Here is an 18,186-nt window from a genome sequence, read left to right as displayed (position 1 = left end):
GATTTGTAGAACACAATGCAGAACCAATCTATCAATTATGGGTTTTCAGGGCCATACACTTCAGACCATGTACATCCCCCTACTCAATATGGCCTTGCATATTAACTGCACCATCCTATGTATTCAGAAGTAAGCCCTACTCTGTGTTTAATGGGTTTTTCTTGCAGGGAAGTGTTAAATCTGAAGCTATCAATCACAGGGGTAAATGGCATGTAGAACTTTTTTTCAGTACTCACAAGCAAGAAACATTTCTCAAAGCCCCTTTTTGTAACTTTCTGTGTACCTCCACACAGAGGTTTTCTCAAATGAAATTTCATGCTCCCAAACACGTGGTCCACACGGCCCAACAACTATCACATCAAGTCTATTACCACATGGCAGTTGCTGGGAAGATTGCTTCAGTCCACACATGGGGAGACCACACTCACATGTCTAAAGGATACTGGCTTCTCATGAATGAGCCAGAATGCTAGTGCTTGCTGCGCGATTGTTCCCGCTTCAAGTGGGAGAGGCTAAACAAACCACAAACCTTCTGTCCATGATTCACTTATTGTGATGTGCAAGCCAGAAATGTTGGCTTGTCTCTCGCCAGCCAAGCCAGAGCCATAAACCAAAAACAAACCATCGGTTATGATTCTGGCTTGTCTGGGGTGAGACAAGCTAGAGTTCAACATTGACATGCCACGATAAACAAATCACAAACAAGAGATCTACCGTTTGTCTAGCCGCTCCCACTTGCAGAAAGATCCAACTGGGAGTGATTGTGTCGTGTGTATCAGCACCCCAGCTCACTCACAATAAGCCAGAATCCTTTAGAATCCTGACTTTTTGTGATGTGCAAACTCCCCCCACAAATAGAGGCACTGTAAATCCCTCCTAAGAGTGGTAGTTGCCAAATTTGAGATCCCAAGAATTTAAAGCTAATATTTAACAACAGTATATAGCCACTGCTTCCTCTCTATCTCATAATGTGAGGCATTTTCTACAGTGCTCACCACTGTTGCATAATTACACCTTTATGCAACCTCCCATTTAATTCCCTTGTCTTTGAATGCTGCTTCTTTTTATTAATTGCACTGCATGTGGAGAATCAAGACTGTGCATGGCAGGTGAAAGGTAAGTATAATGTCTACTGGCCTACAGAAATCACAGATTATATATATATATAATTTCCCTCTATATGGGAAATTAGTAAAGGACAGTTCTGAAGATTTTTCTTTTCTTTTAAGCTTGTCAGAAGACATTTTTAGCTCTTTGGTGGGTGATAATTTCCTAGGCAACAAGAGAAAAGGCTATTTTTGACTTGATGCTTGCCAACAAAAAAGAAAATGTGAACAGGCAGACTTAAGAGAAAAGGGAACCCCTGGAGTTCACAGCCTAGAAAGAGGAATTTTGGGTTTTTTAAAACCCTCTTCTGCTCTTGAGACTATGGATGCCTAATTCTAAGAATTTCCATTGCCCCTCAATATATGTGGCTCTACCACTCTTCTGCGTAGCTCTCCTCAAAACCACACGGGGTATTCTGTTCTCCTCAGCAACCTCACGATTTCTGTTTTCCAGATGTTCTAAAAGACCCATGAAGTACCTGCCAGAAGGGACTCTTTTACATCCAGTTCATTACCCCCAAGTCACAGTCAGTCTGCTTTGGTTCATTTGAATATAAAAGGAAGCAGCTGGTTATAAAAATGTTTTTATACAACAACAAAACCCTCAACACTGAAAGCAAGGACATTTTGGCTTTCTTGTTTGAGAACAGGCCTTCCAACAAAACGTTTTCATTATGAGAGATTTTAGTCTATTCAGCTTTGGAGTAATAGGAAGAGGATGACACTCCACCCCACCCCACCCCACCCCACCAGCGGTCACGACATCTTCACAGAAGCTCAGCTAAAGTGATGGCAGGGATACTTTCTAGTTTCCATTTCTGATGGCTCTAGAAAGTGACATCAGTTCTTCATGACATCAGCCCTAGTGAAACATTACATTTCCATAAGTGGACATTATGTGAATAGCTTTCAGTCTTTGGCCTGTGGTGTGTTGCTAGCTTGTCAAAGGAGCTGGTAAGTGATAAGTCTCCCTCCCTCCCTCCCTCTCTGAAAGTTGAGAGTGGGAAGCACAATTCTTTCCTTATTGCAGTAGCAAACACAACACTATTGCAAAATGCTGATACTTTCTTGGGAGGAAGACTCTGGGACTAACAATACACCTTTTCACACGCAAGAATGTGGCCTGCTAGATTCTCACTGCAAAGGGGTTGATGCTGCTGGAGATTCTGATAAACCCAGCAATGACCCCTAACAACAGGCCCCAGAAGGGTTTTTTTTTTGCTTAGAACAGAATCAGGTAGTAAGCCCTGCCATGGATTGCCTTCCTTGCAGGTGTGACTTTGCAAAGAAACCTGACAGCGAAAAAGACATTGAAGGCATTTGATTTTAGTGCCGGTGACGTGCAAAAACAGTTGGGCAGCAACACTTTTCCAGGTAGGGTGTTGAATATGGGACAGGGAGGCTCCAGTGTAAAATCCTGACAGCTACAAAGCTCACTGGGCAAATCACTACCTCTTAGGCTGACCTAACTCACAGGACAGGGTTGAGAATAAAATGGGATGCCCCAGACACACTACCCTGAGCTCCCTGTAGAAGAGTGGGAGACAAAAGAGTTTGATCATTCTAGACAATACCCTACACCCAATTTCAGCCCCTTCAAATGAGTTCTTCAGATCCTGAGTAGAGTTTTTTTCCAAGTTCGCCTTTCACTGGAGCCTTCCAAATTTGTTTTTTTTTTAATTTAATTTAATTTTTTAAAGCCTCTTTCACTGAATTTGATCCTCAGGCTGAAAGTGGTTCCCCACCGCCTGTTCTCCATTACAACTTTAATGATTGTTTGTTTCAATTATTTTTTAAATTTATGGGGTTAACATGTCCTCCAGCCATCAGCTAGGTCCCTGCCCACTGAATTCCACACACGGAACTGGCAGATCACACATGTTGCATGCAAAAGATCCTAGGTTCAATCCCTGGATTCTCTGGTAGAGCCAGCAAAGACATGCTGCGAGATTCAAGACACTGTAAAATCTCATGAACACTTTCTGAACTCACAGCTAACGCCACACGTTTTGATCACAAGGTGTAATTATTAATTACCCTCACTTTTCAACATTGGTTCATTGCTCTGACTCAGTGCAAGGCAGCTTTCTGTGTTTTTAATAACAGGGTGCTAGATTCTGCTCAGGACAGAAGAACAACCGAATGTACATGGAGTTTACTACAAAATTGTCCACACGGAGAACGCAATCAAATACACATCTAGGACAAAAAGCCTTCATACTATCCAGCATTTCATAGGTGACCACAGGAGCACTTGCACCTTCATGGATCAGTGCCTTCTTCCTACCATTACACATTGCTGCACCCAATATTCATTGGTTCTGCAGAGGTTTCTGAATCACACTATGAGGCTGACCATACTGACTTTTTTTTAAAGACAAAACCACAGGCATGTGAATTGTTAATCTCAGAATCTCATTGTGCAGAACTTAGCTTTCTCATTGTAGAGTGCCAAGCATGATGGGTTTGTGCTTCTTTCCAATGCGATGAATCAAGCGTATGTGCTATCAGTGGAAACTCTGGCAGTGGTGGCATTAGCAGAAGACATTGCATGACATTATGCAATGCTTTGCGCAAGCACACTCTGTGAGACCTTGTGCAAATGCCCTGGGCAATGCATTCCACAAATGGAAGCACACCTCTGGACTTCAGTTCTCTTTTCTCATGTTGTGCTAAACTACAAAAACAAATAAACAAAACAACAACAACTTTTGCTCATGGAAGTGCATTTCTGGATTGAATCCTATATTGAAAAAATATCTGTGAAGAATAATTTTGCTTTTCCTGTTTAGGAAAAATCTACATCCTACCCCACAGGTAGAACCTTAACAACACATTTGTGTATACGGAACATACCAGGAGGCATCACTGACTGCACGTGGAACTTTTCCACAGCATCCTTTAGTCTTTCGATATCCTGCAGAAGTATGAGGGATTTCATCTGATACAGCAGAGTGACATCTGACAAAGACATGCTGTGAGATTCAAGACTCTGTAAAATCTCATGAACGCTTTCTGAACTCACAGCTGACTCCACACATTTTGATCGCTCTAAAGAAAGAAAAACAGACAAGTTCATTTAGGAAGATTCCTCTCCTTTAAAGTGTAATTATTTTCAACACTGTTGTTTTTGTTTGTTTTGATCTCTAAATCTAAAACAGATGCCATGCAACACTGACAGGTGATCTTGTTTTTAGTTAAAATGATACATAGAAGAATTTATCAAATTTGTGAAGTAAGAAAAAGGATTGTGATGGAGTGACAGATATATGTCCTTGAATCCTGCCATCTTGAATTTGGCTGATCCATCTTGGTCTGCTAGAACCGCATCCGGATACAAGGTCACATGTGATTACTGAACCCTAGATTGTCCTTCTCCAACCAAATGTCATCCAGATGTTTTGGACTACAATTCCCAACATCTCTGACCACTGGCCAGATTGGCTAGGACCAGTAGAAATTGTAATCCAAAACATTTGGAGGGCATCAGGCTGGTGAAGGCTGCTCTGGGTACACTGAGTACACATTGGGAAGATGTAGACACCTGTGGCTTCTATGTATATGCAACATAAAACCTGTGATGATTTACTTGAAGGTTGAAGCACTCTGGAAAAAATGATGTTTAACTTCTAAAGGCCGGTTCTCTCCTTCAAAATTATGTACTGCGGATCACTTGGATGACTGGAGAGTGAATGCTGATTCCGATTAAAAAGATTACAGAGCAAGATGACATGGAAGTCCTCTCAGTTTGGTCTGTGATGGCTCATTCACACATGCCAACTTATCACTTGGTGCTGCAGGCATCAAGCAGTGAACAAACATTTGTGAATCAGCCCGTAGTAGTAGCATTATATTATTTCACCAAAATATGGATGGCAAATAATAACGATTAGATACGTAGATATAAGGATGCAAAAAGAGAGAGAGAGCCTGTCTAGAAGCTTTGGAAGGAAAGTTAATAAAAAGCATTAAGATGGTAGCTCTGTAAATATTGCACACTGAGCATTCCTGTTGACCCTAAAACCACAGCAGTTGTTGAGGAGAGGATAACTTTAACATAGCCATAATTGGTTACCTTATTTATAGTTATATTTTTGAGAATATCTGTTGTAGCAGGAATAGAAAGCACACATGAAAGTAAAATTTCCTTGCTGTATTTGTCTTATCATTTTTTGGTATCATTCACCCCATCTTTCAGCCCATTAAAGTGACCACCCTCAGCAGCCATTCTAGTTATGGAGTTTTAAATACTGGAGAGAGAAACATTCAGACAAGGACTTTAAGATTTGTTCCAAATGTAGTTTGACAAAATGAAGGAATCAGTATTCCGTATAGCCATCATAAAATCTGCAAATGCATGATATATTTATGTGCGTGTTCAAGCGAGAATACTTCCACCCCAGTCTTAGGACCAAGTGGTGGTCACTTTGAATCCAAAATACAATGGAGGCTATTCCACATAAATGATTGTGAGTGGGCAATAGATCACAATGAAGATCGGAAGATAGTTTGCCATAGCACTGCAAGTACCAAAGATAATGGTTTGCAATAGTGCAGTAAAATCTTCAGATCTGCCTGATGACACAAATCTCATGAATAGTTTGCCATGTGGTTTGGACTTCCACCCCACCACAACGTCTGTGAATTGGGCCTTGGACATTTGGGTTAATATGTCTGTCTGAAATCATAACATGAAGCTATATTCTGGTGCTTTGAGTCTTAGCTTGAGTCTTCCTTGCTACAGAGAAAAAGTGCAAACTTCTATCTCTACTACAGTAGTTTACACAAAAGAAAAGACACCTCAGCCTTTAATACTTGTACTTAGAAAAATATTCCACTAAAATCAATAAAGCTTATATTCAGGTATGCTTAGGACTTTATTTTGATAGCAAAATCCATTAAGGCTGCAATTCTATGTCTACTTATCTGGTTGTAAGCACCACTGAACGTAGTGGGGACTTACTTCTGAAAAAAACATGCACATGGCTGTAAATAATAATTCTGTAGAGAAAATACTCTGAAAATGGTTGTGTGTAGAACTCATCTATCCATTAAAACACCTGCTTGGTCCAAGAGCAAAAAACAAAACAAAAAACCATACAGATAATTTCCCACTTGCTATTATGAAGACCTTGTTTTCAGGAAACAGCAGGGCAGCATTTTTAGCCTTCTGTATAAGAGCTAATCTTGGTCAAATTCAGGCGATAAAAGAGATCTATCTTTTCTTCCTTTCTTTCTTTTTTGCAGTTGACAAAGAATAAGCACATATTTATTTCTCCTACTAAAAGTTACTAACGAAAGGAGGAAATGTACCTACTCTCAGAGAAATAGATTTCTTGTGTTGCTTGCAAAAAATCCAGAATATCATCTACTTTTTTGTCTGCATCTTCAGAGTCTGTTTCTCCCTCCTTCTCAGGTTTATATGTGAAATCTATTCCAGTTGGTTTTGTTAGCAAGCCAGCTGCTCTCATTTTTTCTTTTTGCCGCTTCTTTTTCATTTTCCTCTTTTTGTTTCGACTTAGATTTGGGCTGTCTGTGTGCCGCAACTGTAACTTATCTTCAATCAGATTTTCATGCTTCCCACATTCTGCTTGGCCTCCATGTAAACTATCAGGGTTTTGCAAAATATTCTTTTGTTTCTTCCTTCGAATGCGTTTTCTCTGGGGTTTTCCTTCGTCATTCTCCTCTGGAGGTATAAAAGAAACACGTTGGGTTGTAAACAAAATGGGAGGTGAAAAGCAGTTTTGGCTGTGCTTGATATAAATGTCCCTGGGATGTTTACGTATCTCTGATAAGTTATAGAGATAGAGGCATTTGGTGTGGCTATAAGATGATGATGAGAATCCTCATCCTCATCATCATCCAGCAAAATCATTGTACATCATGCTTTACAGAGCAACATAAGCTAAAAAGACAAATCAGCAACACAATCAGCTTACAGTCTATGATTTGATAGCAGTGGGGCAAGAGGAAGGCAGGCAAAGGGAACAGGTTCAATCAGGATCTGGGTGAAGGCTAAATGGTAAAGCCATAGGTTTCACAAAAAAGTGAAGGAAGGAACGATCTGAAAGGAAGTCAATGAAGTACTGCCAATGTCATGCTACTCCATCTTAATAAACCCGCAAGTGGAGAGACAATAGCTCAGTAGTGAAGCACATGCTTTGCATGCAGAAAGTATCAGTTTCAACCCTGGCATCTCCAGTTAAAAAGGACCAGGTAGCAACCCTTGCATAACTCTAAAACAGACCATGGGTTATGTGAGGGTTTGCACGACACAGCAATCCCTGAATGGGAGTTGCATATTCAGAATGATGGCTGCACACGTTGCAGCCTCACCTTGGGTTAAATACTCTACGGTGGGGTGTCATATTGTGCAAATAAACCTACTGTCTGCTTTCCACCATCACCACATATTTCCTAGGTAGAGAAGGGGAGGAGAGAAACCTACACAGCAATTGGGTGGGGTGGGGGGAACACACTCCTAAAATGTAATTTATCCTCAGCCTTTTCTTCAGCGTGCATCACATTCTAGCGTTAGTTCCGATTTGGGATACAAAAAGAGCCCTGCTGAATTAGAGTAATCCATCCAGTCCAGTATGATGCATCCCACAGCGTTCAACCACATTCCTCTGGGATGCCCACAAGCAAGTCTTGAAGGCACTAGCCTTCTCCCTCTGCTGCTCCCCAGCAGCTAGGATTGAGTGACATACTGCCTTTGAATCTGGAGGGTCCATACAGCCGTCACTGACAGCCATTGATAAACATTAAACTTGATATTCATCTGTAATGAGGAAAATGTTACTTGCATTCTTTGATTGGAGCTGGTTGCTCATTTAGATTCTCAGTACCATTCCAGCTAGGGCATCGCTATCTTATTTGCCTAACTGTCCAGTAAGATATGAGCACACGGAGTCCACCGCTGACTCAACGTTCAGTCCATTTGGCTCAGAACCAACCTTTGCTCCCAAAGCCTGAACTCTGAAGAAACCCCTGACCTTTAATTGCATCTCAGATATGCTAGTTCAGAGAGCACGCCTGCCTGTTAAAACCAAAGAACCTTTGTCAAATATTCCATGCTAATACACTAATGCTTTGATTTATGCCTTAAACTAGTTCCTGTCTTAATTAATAGCCATTCTTTTTCTGGCCTAGCTAAATACACCACCTCTCATAAATCTCAGGGACTCCTGTATTACTTCTGTGATTTTGCCCTTTAACTTCATAAATCAAAATTACTTATCACACACAGACTTTTCAAGACTGATTTATACATTAGAGGGATAAATGTGGAGGGCACCAAAGTGCAACTCTCTCTGGTGGAACTCCGTGTAAACACTGAAAGGCCTCTAAAGGCTTCTTGTGATGCACCCCGAAAAGGAACAACTTCTCCATGTTGGTGACACAGAAGACAGTTGGGGTTTTGAAGGTCTAGCTCCTCTGTGTCTCAGGCAATATCAAACTTCAAGCATTCAGGTATGCTTCAAGCATTCATGCAGGCTCTTCAGGGGCCTCTGGCACTTGTTACCAGAGTCAGTTCGTAGCGGAATGGGTATACCTGAATAGGTATGGTGGTGCCCTAATCCTCCACCCTGAAATATTTGTTTAAAAACACAGAAACCTTTTTCTATTCAATTGCACTGTAAAACAGTAAATGAGCAGCCACCTTCCACCTGTTCTAGCCATATCAGTGTAACGCCAGGGCTGGCTCTACCATTAGGCAGAGCAAGCAGCCACCTCAGGCAACAAATGCTGCAGGGCATGAAACAGCAGTGAGTTGCTGGAAGATAATGCTCTATGTACCACACATCCTCCCTTACGTCTCCACAAGACATAAGTCTGCTGCTGTCAGGCATGCTCTCCTGTTTCCAACATTGAAGTAAGATTCAACTTCCAGTCTGGTCAGCTTCTGTATGTGGAATGGGGGAGGAGCTCCATCTTTTCCTTTGCTCAAGGCAGCAAACTCTCTTGGCCCAGCCCTGGTAAAGGCATTGGAATGACCGATAAGCAGTGCACTTCCGAGGGCTGTTCAGGAGCCAGGATTGGTGAGGTCTTTCACCCACAGAGATAAATTCCCTGTCCTTACTTTTGTCCCCTCATGCACTTGGATTTCCCCTGATGTTGGCTGTGGTACAGATATCCCAGGCCCTCATCCGATGGCATTATAAATAACCAAGTGGGCAATGGCACCTTCGGAGTGGGAGTCAGCTCTGATCCCTAAGCAAGGGGGCCATGAGAAAGCATCGGGTGGCTGGAAGCTTTCTGCAGGTCACCAGTGGGCCACTGTTGAATTAGAAACCTGTTGAGACTGCACTACAATGCTTATCATCTATAGAACAGCAGAATTATGCTATAGTAGAGCCAATGTAGTATAGTGGTTAGAGTGCTGGGATAAGACTGAGTTCAAGTCCCAGCCAAACCTATGCCACTGGGATAAAGGCGATGATGACCATGTATCCCACCCTGAGCAACTTGGAAAAACCAATGAACAAACATATAATGCTAGCCCATGCTCCTGCATCCCCACTCATCTAGCATGATTACATGATAGAACCTTGTTTGTAGCCAATGGGGATGATAAAGCTCTTCCAGAAATCTGTTCAGGCAACACAGAGAGAATAGAGATCATGATGATGATGATGATGATTTACATTAATATACCACCCCATAGCTGAAGCTCTCTGGGTGCTTTACAAAGATTAAAACATTGAACATTTAAGAAAACAGATATACAAAATTTAAAACCCATAAAAACAGATAATATACAAAGACGATATCCATTTAAACTACCCAGGGAGCTCCGTTTATTGCTTTTAAAATGCTTTATTTTCACTAGCTTGGCCCTTAGCATCCTGTATTTGTCTGGTGCCCTCTCTGTACCTCATTCCCAGTTTTTATTATAATACATTTGCTCTAAAGATGAGGACTGCAATTTCATTTTTGCTACTTCTCCTTTCTTGAGCTCTGTTATCTCTGAAACACTCCCTCTCCTTTAATACCAGCATCAGACCTTCAGTTCCTCCTGCGCTGACAGATGAGTGACTCACTGCAGAGCAGTTGTGATACTTTCTATGAAGGAGGAGGAGGAGGAATAAAAATACATTTGCAATTCAACACTGCAGCACAGCAAAGACCAAAATAATTTGCACTATGTAGCTACATTCAAGAGCATTTCACTTGCATGACATTTGAAATAACCATCTTTCAGGAGGGTACAGGCAGATGGGAGGAAGAATGAATGCTTGTAAAATATCGGCACTGAAAAAGGCAAAATATAATTAGGAGGGAAATGATGGGAAATCGCTGGGCTTAAAAGAGAACAGATATTAAAACGCCATTGTTTCGGCTAATTTCTTCTTAAAGTTAGTATAATATTAATTTCTCCGTGTAAGGAAGCTGCCCATGTGCAGCAACTCACCATATGTATCAGGCACTTTTCTGCATGCCACCACAGACCAGAGTTTTGGGGGAGGGGGAGACAGAAATGTCACAAGAAATCCAATAGGGGCATTTGCAAGTTTCATCCCTTGTTAGATTTCTCATCATTTCTCATACATATCCTGCTTCCCCTTCCTCTGTCCCACTCTGCCAAGGGCACACCAAACATACTTCTCTAGTAAGAGGGAGATGACAGTGGTGATGGGTGCTCAGCTCTTTTCCTGGTGAGGATGGGACTGGGCTACAAGTCCTAGTGTAGCCTTCCCCAAGCCAGAGCCCTCCAGATGTTTGGGAGTACAACTCCCAGGATTCCTGACCATTGCCTATGCTGGCTGGAGCTGATGGCAGTTGAGGTTCAAAACATCTGGAGGACACCATGACAGGGGAAGGCTGTCCTAGTTACCCTAGCAGGAAAACAATGCTATTTGTGTCAATTTCCAGTAGGGAGAACGTCTTCTGACACTGGGAAGCTCTCCAAAACAATCAAGCCCCTTCAGAGTGAGCCCAGGGATGCTCCTGCATTCCTAGAGGAAACTGCCCCATCTATGTGTTGCTCATCATTTTGTGTTTTGTCAACATATGGAATGATTTATCACAGCCTCCATATGGTAGCTCTTAATGTGCAGTCCACTCTTCAGATACAAACTTTTTATCTAGGGATCTGTCGCATCAGATGGATTTGTGCTCACTGTTGAGGAGTTAAATTAACTTATTAAAGCAAAGATTTTGTTTAGTAACTCTGGCCTTAGCTAGACCTAAGGTTTATCCCGGGATCATCCTGGGATCAACCCTGTTCATGTAAATGGCACACAGGATATCCCGGGAGCAGGCAGGGATGACCCCAGGACGATCCCGGGATAAACCTTAGGTTTAGCTAAGGCCTCTGTCTAACCTATAAAACAAGCACACCTAAAGGGCACTTTTGCCTTTTCTTATTAGACCCAAAAGTCTTAGGCTTTGTCAACAAACTGTCTCAACACAATGATCGCACGTGCGCAATGTCCTTTGACCCTCTGTTTGTGAGAGTGGGTAAATAAACCGGGAGGGGATAGCTCTGTGTTCTGTATGAATTCAGGATTGTGGTTAAATGCACTCAAACTAGCCAGGATTTATAAGCCAACAAGAAACCTTGATTTAAAGTTGGTTTACAGCCTGGGTTAACTGAGTACATTTAACTACAATCTCAGGTTTGGATGTAAGACAAAGTTATCATTTCTGGTTTGTTTACCTGCTTTTATGAAAGGAGAAGTGAAAAATGAAGCAGATGGGCTACATATATCAGAACATTGCTTGTTCACACTGTGGTTTATTAAATCAGGATTCCTGTCTTAAAAGTGATCTGTGAAAATGACCAATTGAAAGCTAGCATGGATTCCAGGATATTGAATGTGTATCTGGGAGACACACTGGGTTCAAAATTAGGGAACTATGAAGATTATTGGATGACTTTGGGCCAGCTAACGTCTTTCAGTTTTTCCTGCCTCACAAACTTGTTGATAAAATGGGATTTCACTGCCTCCCCATGTATGCCACTGTGAGCTCTTTGCACAAAGAAAGACATAAATGTTATCATTCATCAACAGAGCTCAGTGAAATGTACATGTGTAGACTCAATGTGGGAAGGCTTAAGATGCATCCAACAGCAGAGAAGGTTAAAGATAACTTGCCTGATAAATTACTTTTGCTGTTGCTGTTTTTTGGAACATTGCTGTAAGAGTACTTAACACTGGATGCTTAGAGCTTTTTCAGTTTAGCACCTGCAGGAACTAATTGCTACTAAAACAGCTCTGTGGTTATTAAGATTAATCTTTACCTTGAAATCAAAAGTGGCAGCTGGTTTTATCACAGCAATTGATATTCATAACATTATGGGCTTTTTTCTTTTTTTCTTTTAAAAAATCAAACTACATGAATATGGATATATTTATTTACTTATTTGGCTAAAACTTTTTAAGCTTCAGATTTACACTTCAAAGTGTTAACATTAAAATGTTTTCCCCCCACAATGCTTAAAACAACAAGAAAAAAACTTCTTTTACTGCACAGATAAAAACTGCACAGATAAAAGAACAGAGACTCCACAGGTTGTATGGGAAACCCCAATTGTGCGGGTTGTGTTTTTTTGTGAACTGCCCAGAGAGCTCCGGCTATTGGGCGGTATAGAAATGTAATAAATAAACAAACAAATAAATAAATAAATAGTGGGGTGTCCTAGGAGCCCCCAATCGCACTTTATTCTCCAGTTTTTCCATTTCCCCCCATTTTATTTTTTTTCTTTAACCTGGAATGCTGCTGGTGTAGGAGCAATTGTCGGATGTGGGGGGGGGTGTCCAGGAAGCTCCCAATTTTTTGCTATTTTTTCCCATTTACATTTTTTCAAATTTTCCTACTTTTTAAAACTTGATGCAAGCACTACAGTGGGGGTTGTACCCAGGAACCCACTACCACTAGCTAAGTTTCTTTTAATGCATTCTTTAAAATGAATTGCCTTTTCTGTGCAATGAGTTGCAGCTGGAAAAGAGAACTGTGGGTTCAAATGGGTGTTTTCGTGTTGTTACGTGGGTCCAGATTCCCCTGCTCTGCTTTGCACTCATGATCTTGGAAATCACTTGCCTTTTGAAATTACCTATTGTGTCCCCTGGCTCCACCTACCACTGGCTCTGCCTATTGTGAACCCTAGCTCTGTCTGCAGTTAGCTGCTCTGCCCTCCACCCCACCAGCGGCCGCTGGCACCATGTCCTAGTCCACCATCTGTCTCCCCTCTTCCCAGGGACAGAAGCAGAGCTAGCTATCTGCTGTCCTATATAAAGACTATTTGATTGTAGCAGCGAGAGTTGCTTTTATTCATTGTTTCATATGTGGATTGCCTGGAAATGGCATGCTTTGAAACCTAGGATACAGTTTGGCAAAGAGCACCTTGAATTAAATCAGATGTTGTCATTCTGCGCTACTCAGTATGCGCTTAGTGAAACTGACATCAGTTAGAGAAGTGAGCAGGACTGTTAGGGAGCGAGGGAAGGAAGGGAGAGGAGAGCACTGCAATTCTGATTTATTTTTAGGTTGACTATTGTTTAGTCTTAAAAACAAAAAGAAAGAAGTGGAGGGGATACGTTTGAATATGTGTAATTGAATGATGACAATCTTGATGAGCTAAGACAGCAGGCTAGAGTGTTTTTTCAAGCAGTTATACCCATCAATCCTTTCAGATTATGGTGGTGGATTAGAGAGTCATTGGCCAGCAACAAGATTGCCAAAGTCCATTACGTTGAAGAAATAAAGCTTTTGCTTTTAGTATCTAGTAGAAAACCTGCTAATGTGGTACAAGGTCATATTCACCAAAAAGAAGTCAAAGAGCAAAACTAGGCAAGGTTTTCCGGGGTAAACTGTATATCTACTCTAGGCCTAGCTAGACTGATAATCCTCACCCCATATAGTCATTGAAAATCAGACAATTTCACCCACCTAGCACATCATTAGCTAGAGAGAGTTTACATGAGAATCCCTACTCAGTATATTCATTGAAAAACTACCCCAGAATTCCATTTTACACAGAAGCCTATTTAGCACATCATTGGCTAGAAAGAATATATGTTAGCAAGACTCTCTTACAACTGCCTGCAAGTATATTATACAAATAGTAGTTTCTTTCTTTTCATAATTTTCAGCCATATTATATGCTGAGAAAGGATTTACAAAGTAGTCTTAATCTGACAGATCAGATACAGACTACACATTGAAATTTGAAATCTATTAGCAGATAGGATTTCAAATTTCAATGTATAGTCTGTATTTGATCTGTTTTTAAATCCAGGGTATTTTTCAGCCAGAAGATTTTCATGGGACCTCCTATAGAAAAACCACACAGAAACAAGTGGTGCAGCATGAATTTTGTTTACATCTTGTTAAAAACTTGCACCTCATTAAAGATCTCTCCTCACAAAGACTCTCACAATTGGTGTAGCCCTCATTATTAAAGACTTTATCTTTATCTCTATTTTTTGTGAACTGCCCAGAGAGCTTCAGCTATTGGGTGGTATAGAAACGAAATAAATAAATCTTCAGAAATTGACTATGTCAACACAAGCATAAATGCTAATTTTCAGAAGGGCGCAAATTGGTGGAGCTCACAGCAGGGAGCTCTGATGACCAGACCTATTCCAGAAATGAACGTTTCTGCTTGTTTCTGGGCTTTCCTTAGGAAGTGCTAGTTCCTGTTGCAGTTGTGGTGAGTCCTTCGAGTGCAACCAAACCAGTGGAGACAGAGGCCTTAGCTAGACCTAAGGTTTATCCCGAGATCGTCCCGGGGTCGTCCCTGCCTGCTCCCGGGATCCCCTGTGTGTCATTTACATGAACAGGGATGACCCCGGGATAAACCTTAGGTCTAGCTAAGGCCAGAGAGGCACTAATTTTGGGTGCTATGGAAATCACACAAAATATTATCAGCAAGTCAGTAAGGGACAAAACTGAAGTGCTGACACAACCTATAGATTCCTTTTCAGCCTACTATGCTGTCAGCCTTTATACATTATTTTAGTAGAGGATAATTTTCCTATTTAGTATTAGATTATCTTTTATTTTGACAATGGCACAGATGATCAATGGCTCTTTCAAGAGTATAACAGAAAGATGCAAACAACAACAACAACAACAACAAACAGAGGAAGCTTGTGCTGATCCATCAGAAAAGTTTCAAAATAGAAGGACTGACCAAAACGTCACAAAATGGTCAACAAGCAAAACTGGAGCTGGGGACATTTTTTTCTTCCCCTCTTGATAAAGGTTTGCTCACTATTTAGTGACATTTTGGTTAGCCCTAATAAAGGTATTGTTTGACTGTGGATAGCAGAAACTTAGGATCGCTTAGCATAGCTATAAATATACTATAAATTCAAAATTCCACCTCATCTCTTCTCTAGGAAGCCACTCCCTCACAATCTCTTGCTTTAGTTCAGTTTTAGGTAAAGCAAGTTATCTCTTGTGCCTTCCTTGACCTTTATTGATAGGACAGGAAAATTATATCTCCACAGTGGCCCTGTTCAGAAGACACCTTAAACCATGGCTTTAACCACAATAAATAAGGCTTTTTGCCTTATTCACTGTGGTTAAAGCCATGGTTTAAGGTGTCTTCTGAACAGGGCCAGTGAAACATTTTGCAAGCTCTTTAAATGAAAATGTGAACATCCTTAAAGCAGTAGCGGCTGGTGCATACTGGAACTGCTGGTGGGAAAGGCAAGGTCACCAGAGGCAGAGCAGTCTTTTGAATCTCCAGCAACCCATACCAGAGAAGGGGAAACTGAGGCACATAAATGTTAAGATTAGGAGTGCAAAGTATGGTGGGGGAGGAGAAAGAATCCATACAGCCCTACAAAACTTTTCATTTGGACCCACATTTTCCTATTCCAGCAGCTCTGATTGCACAGAGAATCAAATGACTTTAAGATTATGAGTGCAAAACAATGGACGCTACATAAAATGAGGATGTTCTATTGCAACCCACTGCAAAAAGGGACACAGACAGCATACCTGGAAAGCTGAGTGTATGGGAGTGGGAAGATGATGATGGTGGATAACAACAATAACAATATAAGTATCCTCACAGTAATCCAGAAGAGCAGTCCTTTGGAATCCAGCAACTAGTTCTGAGGGCATCCAAAATCCACCCCTTTGCAAAATCATGATGATGATGATGATGATCATCTATAAAGGCATCTTCAGAGCCACATTTCTCTGTTTTAGCAGCAACCCACATTATACAAAGAAGAAACCTGAATTGTGACCTTAAGCTCATAAATTTATAACCGGGGGTGGGTGGGGGGGGGGAGGAATCTACTTATTGCAGGCAGAAATCCACACCTCACACTCATCCCAGGCAGAAATCTACTCATCCTAGGCAGAAATCCACTCACACCACAGTCACCCCAGGCAGAAATTCATCCACCCACACTCACACACAGCAAAGACAAGTGCATGAACACATCCCCCAAAACCAGATCAATGTTAAGCCATCCCCTAATTGCTCCTGCCAGACAGGTGCTGCACAACCTCTCTCATTCTCTCAAGTGTTGTTGCTTGATCAAGAGAAGAGGTTTTGAGTTTGAGAACTAGCCATGCTGCTTTCTCCAACCACATTCTGGAGGACCCGGAGGAGAAATGACATGTGGTCATTCTCCTCTACCATTTTGCTATTCTCTCTCCCCCTCCTTACACATGCATGCAAATAATGTCCTTTCCTGCTGCTGCTGCTGCAGTGCAGCTTCTTCCTCCTCTCCTCCTAAGCCCACCAAAATTGCTCAGAACCTATTGGCCAGTGCACCCTCATTCAATGCCCATTCCAACTCTCGCATAAGGAAGGCTGGGCTTGTACTGTGTTTGGTTAAGCCTCAATAACTGCCATTGTGGTGTAGTGGCTAGAGTGCTGTACTGGGAGCCAGGAGATCTGGGTTCTAGTCCCCACTTGGCCATGGAAGCTCACTGGGTGACTCTCGGCCAACCTACCTCACAGGGTTGCTGTTTTGAGGATAAAATAGAAACGAAGAGGATTATGTATGTCGCCTTGAGCTCCTTGGGAGGAAAAAAGACGGGATATAAATGCAATAAATAAATAAATGGCTCATTTTAAAAACAACACCTGTTTCACAGCCCTCCAGGAAAAGCCTTTCCAAGGTGTATACACATGTGATGAGTGCTGTGGCTGCCTCCCCAGCAACTCTTCTGCTTTTTTTTTTATTATTATTATTCTTAACTGATGTTGGGGGGATTGTTCTGGGCATGCACAGTATTCCCCCTAGCTAGTAGGGAGGAAGAAATTGAGGAATGAAGTGCCACGCAGCTGCTTCATTTTAACAGCTATTGTGTGTGGGGGGGATACTGGGGAAGGTGAAGGAAGGAAATAGGAAGGAGTTCATTGCCTTGCTTGCCTCTGCCCATGGGCTGTGCCCGCCTTGAAAGGTTGCCACTTCAGCAATGGAACTGAAAAAAAGCCCCCCAAACGTATTTCCTCATTTCCAGACATCAGCAACCCTCTCCTCAAGGGAATAAGCATCACAGGGTAGATATATGTCAGTGCTTCATTACACCTTGAGCAAGGCATCTCTAACTTAATTTTCAGTGAAGCTGCACATGTTCTGAGTGGTGCTAGGGTTACAAATCGCATTATTGATGTACTGTGTTATCTGTACTGGATTGCTGCCAAGCTATTAATCTGAAAGCCTTTGGAGCATGGGGGCCCCCACACTTCTCTGCTTCGAGTCTCGGCTGCACCCTTATCACTCTCTGATGTGACTGGCACCTGTTGTTGAGGCTACGTTTGTTCACATGGCCCTTAAAGAAGCAAGTCCACTTCAGAAATCTTGCAGAGAAGCCAAGACCAAGAGAGATTTAACACAGTAAGAATAAAAGTGGTTCAAAATTAAAACAGCAGCCAGCTAATAAGGAACTGCTTTTACATGCAATAGTCAAAGCACTTACTGAAGGCCAGTCTCTGGGGTTATTTCATGTAATTCCATATATTTTGTTGCTATCCATCCTGCCTTTAGCTGCAACTGAAGCTATCAGCTAATGTTATTTCCCTGTGTTCTATTTATTGCCCCTTTTGTCATTTTTCAATACCATGCCACAAATTGAAATCTTGAAGATGTACACAGTA

General features: G+C 41.7%; 1 protein-coding gene across 1 annotated transcript in view; it reads right to left on the bottom strand.

Moving 5' to 3' along the window:
- The window catches only part of ERICH1 (glutamate rich 1), a 65,545-nt gene that overhangs the window by 4,014 nt on the left and 43,345 nt on the right, over positions 1-18,186 (bottom strand). The window contains exons 4-5 of the mRNA XM_063125816.1: positions 6,424-6,798; positions 3,963-4,157 (exon numbers count right to left, since the gene is read on the bottom strand). Of these exons, the coding sequence (XP_062981886.1) occupies positions 3,963-4,157; positions 6,424-6,798 (570 nt within the window). The remainder of the gene's footprint in view (positions 1-3,962; positions 4,158-6,423; positions 6,799-18,186) is intronic.

Source organism: Elgaria multicarinata, chromosome 4 (genome assembly GCF_023053635.1).
Source record: "Elgaria multicarinata webbii isolate HBS135686 ecotype San Diego chromosome 4, rElgMul1.1.pri, whole genome shotgun sequence".
NCBI lineage: Eukaryota > Metazoa > Chordata > Lepidosauria > Squamata > Anguidae > Elgaria > Elgaria multicarinata.
The sequence above is the reverse complement of the archived record's forward strand: the minus strand, read 5'-3'. Positions and strand labels throughout refer to the sequence as shown.